At 40.3% G+C, this 12766-nt stretch overlaps 1 protein-coding gene across 3 annotated transcripts in view; it reads right to left on the bottom strand.

The window, feature by feature from the left end:
• The window catches only part of spata6 (spermatogenesis associated 6), a 22811-nt gene extending 10045 nt beyond the window's left edge, over nucleotides 1-12766 (bottom strand). For 2 of the 3 annotated variants that reach the window (XR_012593935.1, XM_074635415.1), the window contains exons 1-8: nucleotides 12583-12766; nucleotides 9616-9753; nucleotides 9131-9179; nucleotides 8961-9002; nucleotides 8696-8820; nucleotides 6544-6624; nucleotides 2780-3220; nucleotides 74-176 (exon numbers count right to left, since the gene is read on the bottom strand). Coding sequence is in view for 2 of the 3 variants with exons in the window: in XM_074635415.1 (XP_074491516.1) it covers nucleotides 74-176; nucleotides 2780-3220; nucleotides 6544-6624; nucleotides 8696-8820; nucleotides 8961-9002; nucleotides 9131-9179; nucleotides 9616-9753; nucleotides 12583-12672 (1069 nt within the window). In the remaining variant the exon portion in view is untranslated. Of the gene's footprint in view, nucleotides 1-73; nucleotides 177-2779; nucleotides 3221-6543; nucleotides 6625-8695; nucleotides 8821-8960; nucleotides 9003-9130; nucleotides 9180-9615; nucleotides 9754-12578 lie in introns of all 3 variants that reach the window. The other variant, XM_074635416.1, reaches the window with a different exon arrangement.

Genomic DNA, 12766 nt, shown 5'->3' with positions numbered 1-12766 from the left:
ATATATCAGACCAATTATTAGCAAACATTTCTTTCTGCAGCAAGTAAAGCATGGCGTGAGCGTGAAAGCCTACCTGTGTGATCGGCTGTGAAGCTGACTGAGTGTCGATGCATGCTATCTTTCTGTGGAGAGGAGGAAGGAGTTCCCATCACAGAGGCATTACTGCAATGAGAGACCTGGGATAAAACAGAAAAAACAATCTGCCGTCAAACAATTATCATAAACTTAACATTGTTGTAGTTTGGATTCTGTCTACATAGAAAAGATCATGCACAGCCACGTTGTTTTGGCACTCAGTATTAGTGCCAAAGTAGTATTTCTTCTTTACTTTTAAAGCTAGGGTTGGTAACGTTCTTCAAAAATGTTTTTTGTTGTATTTGTTGAATATCTCTTTACATCCCGACAGTAATCAATAAATCAAATGCTCGGACAAAAAAATAAGACAGAACAAAAGTTTATGTCTGGACCGTTTATGGTCAGTCTGTGGATTTGTGGATAAATTGTTATACACAGTCAGTGGTCATGTCTATAATGTTAAATCCAGTGCTACATGTCCACCAGGTCCAGCGAGGACACTAGGGGACGCGCTGCTCCACTCGTTCAAGCAGTGACGTACACTATCGTGGAATGCACATGATTGGTCCCTGGTTTTTTTTGCTTGCAGTTTCAAACAAGAAACAACATGGCGGCCTGCCCGTAAACTTTCTGTTATTCAGTCTAAACGATCCACCAAAATCTACTTCTGACATTTTTAAGTGAGAAATAGGCTATGCCACTGCTGAATATCGTTTCATTTCAGAACTAGATCGCCTAGTTCGACAGCTTGGTTCAAGATTCGTGAGCCGGACGCGTTGCGCTAGATGGGCTCATTTGCATAATGTTGAGATTTTTCAACTTTATGCAAATACAGACCCTCTCCAACTCGACGCAACAGTCCCACCATGCAGCAGGCGACAGCTTCTCCTGCTTTCCATAGGAAATGAATGGAAAGGGAGATGGGAACCACTGACACAGTTGGATAATTTTTTAAATGTAGTATACTCTTGCTAGTTTCTCAGCATTACCGACCCTAGCTTTAAGCAGTATCCGGACAATCACACAGTCTACCAACTTCAAATAAGAAATGACATGACAGGTTTGGTCTGCTGTATTGCGTAAATTAAATGAACAACAGAATACATTAATCACATTCACTCATTTCTTTTGTTTATGCAGAATAAAGGAAAACCTGCCAAAAACAGTGGCAGGTTACATCAGATGTTACATCATCTCAACCCCAAATAATCTCACCAAAATATCACAATAAGGCATTAAGTAAACAAAGACGAGACGTTTAGAGAATAACCACCTATCTCAAGGAACATAGGTGGGGAATGTGTTTCCCTCTACAGAAAAACAAACAGGGAGTTGTTGAGGCTCTGATAATGCATTCACCATGGGGCTAAGCTACTTCATTAGGTATCTATTTGTTAATTGCAGCTTGACTCTCAATTACCAGGGTTAATTGTCGACAGAAGATTCCCCCAGGAAAACCAGAGCGGGAAAAACCCGCTCCTCTCTTTTAATAAAACGTCTGTTGTGTTCTCGTAAATTCCATTCATGTGTGTGTCAAAAACAAACAACTCTCTACCTAATCATTTCTGTTAATAACAGCATGTTAGTGGATTTTGATATTCATACCTCAGGATTAAATTTGATGTAAATGAAGGAGCAGGAATACAGAGGGGGAGCAGAGGGAGGGAGGCTGTGTTGTTCTTGTCCATCAACTGTATATTCCCCACGGCTGTGTGATCACAAAATCACTCCCTTTTATATGCAAATGTCTCAAAGCAGTGATACGGCCATAATTAAAGTGTTAACAAATAACTGTGTACCAGCCTAAATTCAGGACGTGTGCTATTAAAGCACACTCATGCCCCTCAGTGTGGATAATAGGCCGTATTACATGTGCACACAGTGAAACATTTCCATGACGTCAAAATCCATTAACGGCTCAGGTAAAAAGATTAACACTGCTCTCTTATTATGCCCTCCACTTAATCTGCCCACTAGATTATGTTAAATTTTGGGAAGCTCCCACTGAGGTTTGAACTACATCAATTCAGGATCCCATTAATTTTAACCCCTGTCCACTGAACACGTGTATTATTAGCATTAAACAAACCATCACATCACTTTTTTTTTAGCTGGACCGTAGAGGGCTCAAAAGTCTGTCACTGAGTGAGTGAATAAGTTACACAATTGGTCGGTCGAGTGTTGGAGTGTCCTCATTGGCCGTTGGGGGAGTGCAAGGGAGCAGTCCTTTATGCAAATGAGCCCGTCCAGCGCGCTGCGTACGGCTCACGAAACTTGGACCAAGCTGTCAAACTAGGCAATGTAGTTTTAAAATGAAACGTGATTGAGCAGTGGCATAGCCTATTTCTCGCTTAAAATGTTTTCAGAAGTAGATTTTGGTGGATTGTTAAGATCGAATAACAGAAAGTTTACGAGCATGCCGTCATGTTGATTCCTGTTTGAAACAGCAAGCAGAAAACCAGGGACCAATCAGGTGCATTCGACAATAGGGTACGTCACCGCTTGAATGGCCATTTGAGTGGAGCAGCGCGTCCCCTAGTGTCCTCGCCGGACCTGGTGGACATGTACCGCTGGATTTAACATGTCTATAATGTGAAACCACTGACCATTTGTATTATGCACATTCCAGCCATATACTCGGTTTTGTCCGAGTCTTGTTTGTCGAAAGCTTTCAGTTTGGTGGAATATATCTAATGTTACCAACCAAGAAGGGCGGCTGGCTCTCAGTCTCCTTCCTGAAGTGGTGAGGCCCCAGCTGGAGATGGCTGAGCCTCTGCCTGGCGTCCTCTGAAAGCTGGCACATCTTGCGGTGGGTGTAAGGGGACAAGGCTCGTGTCCTTGAGGAAACTGTGGGCTGCTGGTAGCCAGAGTGTAAAGAAGCTCTAGGAGAAGCTGGTTTTCTTTCCTTCTTGTTTTTCCGGAGACTCCGGCCAGATGGGGATGAAGAAGGGGAGCGTCTGGATGTGGAGGACGGTGCAGAGTTCGTAATCCCAGTCTCAACATTTAGCCTTTCCTTCCCATCTTTCCAAGACGCACGGTTCGCATCATCTTTTTGGGAAAAATGCCCTCTGGATGGCGAAGACGTTTTGGCTGACCTCTGTCTGGATGGGGTTAAAGAGGGCCTCACTGGAGAAGGAGAGCGAGTCTGGGGGTGCAGGGACAGAATATGAGAGTGAGAGAGAGAAAGAAAAATGTTGATATGTTGTTCTAACATGTCAAACTAGCCTCCAGGGTCTCCATTTTGAGGTGACACCTAACATCTGTCTCAGCAGTTTGGATTTCCACAATGTTCCTTTACACAAGTGTCAGCCATTTTAGCCATTAAGGCAGCTGCTCTCACTCTCGACACAGACTTGTTCTCCCTGGACAGAACCATTAAACCATTAGCTAAATCATTCAGCTTAAGTGTTACAACAACAACAGCTCTCGCAGTCGGCACTGCCATGGAGACAACCTCTGCAGAATTACTTCAATAACTCTAATGGCCACTAACATCATTCTGCGATGCAATATCCCACTTCCTGCGGGTAATGCCAACCGGGGATAAATAAGTTAAGATAAAATGTTAATTGCATTTGATGGCCATCTCCAGTCTAATATGATAAAGAGGCATTACCTGGCTGTAAAACAAAGATAATCTAAATGCTAATTAGGGAAATCACACAACATTTAAACTATTTTAAGAGGAACTAAAAGATGAATAAATCCTCATTGAGGTTGCCATTTGAGATTGGTCTGATTTAATAAAATTAAGCAAAGTATGCTTCCCACATCTACCACCATCTGACTTCTTTCAGCTCTTCGGTCTGTTCTTCGCTGGATGGCCACAGAGTCAGTCAGTTTTCCTGTCACCGACTGATGAGCACTGCTATTTACACTACTGGAAAGCAGTGCTTTGAGCTAAATGCTAATTTCAGCATGCTAACCACTGGGGCTGCACCGATCTGACTTTTTCAGTCCGGATACCGATACCGATACCTGGGCTTTGGGTATCAGCTGATACAGAGTACCGATCTGATACCAGTGTTTAATTAATAAGCTGAATGCCTCACTGTGTGGAAGTGACTGGGATCATTCTTTTATGTGTAAGGCAACAGCAGACTTGACTTAAACATTGCTTTCCTAACTTTATAAAACAAAATGTAACAAATAAATACGTAGATATAAATTTACTGAATTGTTATTTATTATTAAAACAATAAATTTGTCACCAGCAACTTGTTAAAAAAAATCCTCAAAATTAACAGGAATTACAATTAAAGTGTAAACCATTTTAACGTAGCAAAAAATTGGTAAAAACTTAAACAGAAATTAAAAAATGTCAGTATATAGTACATAAACATAGAATTGAATAGATCTGCGTCACCGATATCCGATCCAGCCATTTAAGTCAGTATCGGCCCGATGTCCGATATTGGTGCATCCGCAGATGCTAAGCAGGTGTAAACTTTACCATGACCACCACTGTTGACACATTTTACTGGAAAAAATTTGACCTCCTGGTGGCGCAAAAAGAAAAGTCAGGGAATCACCAAAGTCGTTGGGATGAATCCTCTGGGAACCCTGGATGTCACGGCAATCCATCTGACAATTGTTGAGATATTTTAGTCTGCACCAAAGTGGTGGGCCGACAGGCTGACAGACGGACTGGCCAAAATTGCCTCCCCTAGCTTCTACTATGGCTAAAAGTGACTTTTGCATTAAAAAAAAATGGTATTTAAAAGAGAATGACAACAATTAACAAAAGATTAGAGCACCATAAAATCTGCAGAAAAAGACATTGCTGAAAATTGAGTGTGTATTCATCACTCAGCTTCAGAGGTTTCGTGGAAGTATCACTCTAAATCTCTATTAAAACAGGACAAGGTTTGTCAGCTGGGCGGGCAGGCAGGCAGTCAGGGAAATGCCTATGCTGAGGAGCCATTAGGAGAGAGAAAATGGAGAAATTCTACTGTCTGACAGCCACAGCGGTGCTCTGATCCAGACATCCCCTGAGGGGCCAGGAGAACACTCTGACAATCTGCTTCGCTGTCAATGACATCCCATTTAAACAAATAGCTTAGCTTAGGTTACTGCACCTGGGAAATGCATGGGAGTGTTTTTGGCACAACATGCCAACCGCTGTGTGATGGATCATATGTTATAAACAGGACTGTTTGTGAAAGATTTTCATTCTCACCGTTTTTTTTTTAATGTAACACTCTTTTTCAGTCTAGATATGGAGCATTATCCGACCCTCCCAGTATCCATCTTCTGAGATTAACTCTGCAGAGTCACACAAGACCATCAAGGAGTATAGATAACATTTTATGTAGGTCTGCAACTAAGGATTATTTTCTTTATCAATTAATCTACCAGTGATTTATTTCAATTAATCATTTGTAAAACAAGTGAACATTTTTTGTCTGACTAAAGGGCCGTCCACACCAAGGACAATAACTATAAATATATGATTTAAAAAATAGTTCTAACTCAAGTGGATGGCGGAGTCCACACCAAAAATAACAACAACAACAGTGGCAAACAATATCGTTGGGATCACTTTCAGAGCGATTTGATGTAAATGTTTTGCTTGAAAAATTAAAAACAATTATTCATTTGTCAAAATTGTTTGTTTTTTGCATCGATCGACTAAAAAAAAATATGCTGACGAATGCAACAGCGGATGAAAAACTTGGGAAGACATGGAGGAAGAGAGAAAAGAGTCAGAATTCTTCCAAAAGTAAAATGTGATTTTACGCAGCTGAGCACAGTTACCCTTTAAAATCCACAAGGACACAGCGGCAGAGAAACAGCTGACCCTCATCTTGGATATTTAATGTAAAAAACTGACTGACTGACTGACTGGATCTATGACAAACATTGTGTAAACTCCCAGCTAGTCAGAGATGTGAGAGAGGCCTCTCTATCAGCATCACAGATCTGCCTCTCCGTAATTACATTCACAAGGAGAGAACAGATACCCTTGAAACACTGCCAGTATGGATAGATAGATGCAGTAGCCATGGCAACAATAGAAGGTGGGTATGTATGGTGGAAACAGACAAATCTGATGGCGAGCGATAGCACTCATTAGAACCCTCGAGAGATGAGTCGTCACTGTTCTAGCTTTGGTCAACACTTGTACACAGCGATGCGGAGTATGAAGCTGTGATGTGTTCAGACTCAAAACATTCTGAACTGACACGCAGGTTGATAAACGCGCTGTTTACTTGACTCATGAGTGGCACTTTGATGGATTTTAACTGTTCAAATTTTGACTAAGCTAGTCTGAAAGGCCGTGAACACACAATATAAAAGACAGTCTTCTTCTAAAGTGTTTTACAAATCAACAACAGACATAAATCAGATAAACCAAAAGCAGACAAAAGGTACAACAAATCTGAAAAACTGGCCACAGTTTGTGGGGGGGGGGGGGGAGAGGGGGGGGGGTATTACATCTCTATGAGATGTAATAAACATACTTACAGGCGAGGCATGCCAGCTGTCTCTCCCATCACTCTCTTCTATGACTGATGTTGTGGCAAACTCAACTTTGGGGTAGATTCCCTAGAGGGGCAGGGACAATAGGAACAAACACCTTTAACAGGGAGATGAAGACAAAACGCACAGATAACAGCACTGCTTGGAACACCAATTTACAATCACATATCTTCAATCTATGCCTGGCTTGAGAAAAACAAATTGCAGAAGAGAGAAAGGCTCCAGTGATGTTTAAATAATATGGCATTTGGAAAGAGACATCTAAATTGCTAGGTAGGCCTCAAAACACAAACACATAAAAGCAGCGGTGAGGGGAATGGTGTTTAAAGACATTTAAATATGCCAGCTAGTGCCTCGGAGGACAAGGGGAGGATAGAAAAGCAACCCGCAGGAGGTAGGGAGAGAAGAGCGATGATATAAGAAGAGGAGGCCGCAAAAGCAAAAATGACAATATGGAGAGTGAAAAGACAGGAAGTCTGTATAGCAAAGACAGTCAATAGCTCTATATGGAAAATGCTGTTTTCTGAATACATTACTTCGCTTTGTCTAAGACAAGACGGTGCATTGGAGCTTATCTTGGTATTGTACCTTACTGTCATGTGCACAATATGAGCCGCAAAGATTAGGAGGCGACTCACTGAAAGAAAGCAAAAACCTTCTCCAGTTTATGAATGATACATGTAATAATAATGGTGTCAATCAAGCCAGATCGCATCGTGAAGCACAATGTGGGGTCGCTGTGCAACAACGTTTAAACGCATCAACTGACATCCCTCCTTTAAATAATTCAGCAGTGTGCAGCAGCTCAGGTACCTTTATAAGCATTAAATACATGTGATACACCTGGGCCCATACTTATGAGACTGATAAAAGTAACATTTTGGTCTTAAGTGAAAGATTTAAAAAAAAAAAAGCTATCAAATATCTAACGACTTGAAAATGGTCTTAAATTTAGGAGCGCTCAAGGGGTCTCTTAAATTGGTAGAAGAGTAGATCTTAGACGAGCACACATCTGTTTTCTGTGCGACTGTACAAAACATCATTGGTCACGGTGAATAACACGTTAGCTGAAGCAGTAGTGTTAGTTGGTTATTTGCATTTGATTTGAACATCTGATAGGATGTCACAGCACAAATTCTTTTTTTGCATTCATCAGGGTGTAAACAAGAAGAATAAATCTGGCAGTGGTTTTGTTTGCAAACACTTTCCATGCATCTTTATTGGCCGCACTTGTCAATGTGTGGTACTAAATTCTATTATGATTTCTATCATACACACATTAAAAACACATTCGAGTGTTGTTAATTTAACATGTTAATTACTAAAGGACCTATTAAGGATTTCTCAAAAAATAATTAACGTTTTTAAAACTTTAAGTTTCTGCAGAATAACATACCACTCAACTGTAAGGATTTTTAAAGAATGTAGAATATGGCAGATGTATAGACTGTATATAAGAAGTCGGCATAGTCACAGAGACATCACCTATTGGTTTGTGGACGTTTTGAAGCCTCGAGTTCAGCATTTTGGTACAACCAAAGTACAACCGAACTGAAAACACTGTGAAAGGGTTAAAGTTGTAAGACTAAAACACGGACAACGCCCAGACCCAGACTGTATTGAAGAAGACCTGAAACTAGCAATTGAGACCATAAACTCATGTTTATAATGTTTACTGAGGCAATAAATCAAGTGAGAAGTAGGGTCATTTTCTCATAGACTTCTATAAAATCTGTCTTTTTTTGTAACGAGAGGAGTCGCCCCCTGCTGGCTATTAGAATACAAGTTTAAGGCACTTCTGCATTGGCTTCACTTTTCAGAAACGGAGTTCGTCGCTTGGGAAATGTGGGGTAAAATCCATACCACTAATTGGCTATTTCTTCTCTAAGCATACGTGTGATCAATCATGTGATCACTTGAGAGCTGCTCTTAGTTACTTTTACACTTCACTGTAAGTAGGAATAAGACTCACTTGATTAATGTGCTCTAATTGTTGGTCACACTCAGCAAAAAACTTTTTTACTCCTATGTTGAGAGCATTCTTCCATGCAATTCTTAGAAGTTTGATGAATAAGAGCACAGGTGTTGGAAGGAGGGTTGATAAATAAATAAAAGTGATGGATGGAAAGCTGCTTACAGGAAAGGAGGAGGATCTCTTCATCAGTATATCTCTCTCTGCAGCTCTTTCTCTGGAGCTCAGTCTGGGACCGGGGTACAGGAAGTCTCTGCTGCTCTCCTCCATTGTGGCGAGGACCTCACCCTCTAAAAATCCCACAGACAAGACAGGAAACAGGAACACACACATACACACACAATCAAAGTTAGAGATCCTGTTTTTGCAGAGTAATGACTAGATACAGTGGGGACTTAAAATGCCCATATGGCATCATCAAAAAGCATACCTGGAGGCACCAACTGAATCAGCTCAAAATATGTTGTGTCAGCTAAGAGGAAGGAAAGCACAAATAGATTGTGAGCTAATGATCAGTATCACAGCTAATAGCCTATAAGCTTGCATAGCAGAGGATTCAGGGCTAAGAGACGAGGAGGCAAATCCCAGACGGCCGCTTACCTTCCAGGAGGTCAGCTACATCAGCAGGGTCAACAACGCCGGGGAAAGTCTGGTAAAACAGAGTACAGACAAAGCAAATCAATACTTATAACAAGATGAGGCAGACAGCCCGGTATCTAACTCCTCCACTCTCCCTAGGGAAAGGATGGCCTCTTTTATCTGGAGTTGGGGCAGTAATGTTCAAATTGGAGGGCTGTGAGTTTGGATCCTAAGACTTACAAAATAAGCCAGTAAAAGCCTGCAGTGTATGCAAGAGAAGAAGTCATATAACGGCTCAAATAGGAAAAAATTAAGAGAAAACAACTGCTAGGATGGATGGAAGTACAATGAATAGGTATATGTAGAAGCCAACATAAAGTCTGAGATTTGACCTGAAGACATAATATGCATCCCTAAAAATCTGACAAAAATAGCCACAGACATACTGTATGGTAATTCTACATCTTGTGTCTAAGTAATAAATGCAGCGTAGTTATAATTCTCACCTTGACAAACACCATTTTGTGGTGGAAGCGTAAAGGGAACGTAGGTGGTAAACATGGAGTCTTCCTGTACTGGCCCAGGATGCACACACTAAGGTAGATGCGGTTGTATTTAGTCAGGAGCACTCCTGGACATGTGACCTGCACACAAACAGTGTAATTGAGTGACTACAGTGACAGGTCAGGCAATCTGATGTTTTTGTATGTATCCTTTATTGGCAGATTTCTTTCTGTCTTTAACAAAAAGAGCCTCTCCTCGCACAACAAAGATATTAGTGCTGTCCCGAATACCATTTTCTGGACTTCAAAGCTCCAGTGAGAAATATTTGAAGGTATTTGAAGCTTCGCGGCATGGCAGGCGGACATGTTCTTCTGTCTGTCTGTGTCCATCGCCCCCGTTTCAGTGCATGGGACAGTGCCGCTGCTGCACTACTGTACACACACGCACCTCTACACACAACAAACAGCAATATCCATCAGAGAATAACTAATAATAATTAATAATGCGGGAATATTCCTTATTTCATGGGCTATTTGGGGATTTACACATTATTACATATTTGTATATAAAAAAATAATAATTGAACCCAGTCCTCGTCATGTATCTTAGCATACATGATAACAACATAAATAAGTGCTGTAGCATCAGCGTGCTCAACATCTATTCATAAAATCAGCTGTGCGAACCACAGGTGTGCAATCCTCTGAGGAAGTATCCATATCAGTAGGACTTTTTTTACTGCTACCAAAGATTGTTTTTAAACCTGCAAAAATAATTAAGTTTAATTACTTTGATACACCAAGTAGAAATGAGACCAAATCAGCTTCCAGCTGAGCCACAGGTGCTGCACATTGAAGGAAACATAACATTTACATATCCCTGAGCTCCAAGTGGTTGTAAGTTAAATGTGCTTTAAAGACATTTTAACCAGATGCCTCAATATTTATAGCATACTGTATGTTCAAGGTTTTTTTTCAGTTGATTAGACCTCTGCTCAGGTTGAAGGTAGATGGAGCTATGATGGGAGGAGAATTGAAGGAGAATTCATCGTGATTTAAAGGTTGCTGACCCCTGCACTAGTCTATACACACCCACACAGTACTAAAAATAGGTATAATCAGCCAGATTAATAGGCCCTTTTCACAGCAACCATTTTGACATGCAATTGCAGGATAAACACAGGTGTAATTGATAAAATTAATTATGGTCCCGTTCTATTTAGTGTCACAGCCATTCCAGTGAGCCAGCATGCATAATACCCACACCCATAGCCCATCTAAATGGAACAGGGCATATACTGTATAATTAATGTTGTTAATCACACCTGTGTTTACCCTGCAATGACATGTCAAAATAGCTGCTGTAAAAACGACCTATTGAAAACACCTGTGTGGGTGTTCAGAGGCTTTAAAGGTCCCATATTGTAAAAAGTGAGATTTTCATGTTTTTTATATTATAAAACAGGTTTAAGTGCTTCATAAATACTGTTAAACTATCAAAATGCTCAATATACGGAGAAATACAGACAACCCGTATTCAAATATTGTGCGTTTGAAACAAGCAGTTTGGATTTCTGTCCATTTGTGATGTCACAAATATACAATATTTGGACCATTACACGGTTTTAAGCGTAAACATTATAAATGTGTCCCAGGTTATTTCCTGTTGCAGAGTATGTAAATAACAACAGCTGACAGGAAGTGAACATGGACTCAAACTGTTGCCTAGCAACGCAATTCCATTGCAACTATATTCATACATCTGCACTATATTCACTTTTTTAATGGTCGTGTATCACAGCTGTTACCCTGCACTATATTCAGTTTAAACAGTTTTCTTCATCTCCTTGTATTTTTATATCTGGTATATTTTTTTGTACTTTGTACTACTAACTTTTTTACTAACCTGTTTTGCACTATGGAACTGTGATGCTGGAAACTTGAATTTCCTTCGGGATCAATCAAGTTACTATTTATCTATTTAGTGTCACAGCCATCCCAGTGAGCCAGCATGCACAATACCCACACCCATAGCCCATCTAAATGGAAAAGGGCATATACTGTATAATTAATGTTGTTAATCACACCTGTGTTTACCCTGCAATGACATGTGAAAATGGCTGCTGTAAAAACGACCTATTGAAAACATCTGTGTGGGTGTTCAGAGGCTTTAAAGGTCCCATATTGTAAAAAGTGAGATTTTCATGTTTTTTTATATTATAAAACAGGTTTAAGTGCTTCATAAATACTGTTAAATGCTCAATATACGGTGAAATACAGACAGCCCTTATTCAGATATTGTACATTTTAAACAAGCAGTTTGGATTGCTGTCCATTTGTGATGTCACAAATATACAATATTCAGACCATAACACGGTTTTAAGCGTAAACATTCTAAATGTGTCCCAGTTTATTTCCTGTTGCAGTGTATGTAAATAACATCAGCTGACAGGAAGTAAACATGGACTCAAACGGTTGCGTAGCAACGCAATTCCATTCCAATTCCACTATGGAACTGTGATTCTGTAAACTTGTTACTAAGTTACTATCTATCTATCTATCTATTTAGTGTCACAGCCATCCCAGTGAGCCAGCATGCACAATACCCACACCCATAGCCCATCTAAATGGGAAAAGGGCATACACTGTATAATTAATGTTGTTAATCACACTTGTGTTTACCCTGCATGTTTATTTGTGAATTGCAGAAATAAAAATAACGTTACTATAACAAAAAAAAACAATAATGCCAAGCATGTAAAAGCCAGGTAAACGTTGTAGTCTGGGAGTAAACGTTTAATAGTGAATATTTAGCTAGGAAAAGACATATCTAGTGACCTAAGTAAGTTAGTTAGTTTAGCTAGCCACATGTTAAGTTACAGCTAAGGGCTAGATGGGGATCATTAAGGAGGATGTTAGCTAGCTGTGTTGAGTGTTTATAGTAAAGGAGCAGCGTCAGGACGCACTTACTGACTGGATGTCCAGGTACACGGTGCATTTCAGAGACTTTTGATGCATTTTAGAGGAGGAAAGCTTCTTCTTCTTCTTCCTTGTAGCCATTCATCCAACTTTATTCAAACTCCGTCGTCATAGCAGCCAAACAGCAACAGCAACAGTCACAGAGCAGAGCGGATGTGCAGTCATGTGACCAGGA

Source organism: Sebastes fasciatus, chromosome 5 (genome assembly GCF_043250625.1).
Source record: "Sebastes fasciatus isolate fSebFas1 chromosome 5, fSebFas1.pri, whole genome shotgun sequence".
NCBI classification, from domain to species: domain Eukaryota; kingdom Metazoa; phylum Chordata; class Actinopteri; order Perciformes; family Sebastidae; genus Sebastes; species Sebastes fasciatus.
This window is presented reverse-complemented; position numbering and strand designations above follow the sequence as displayed.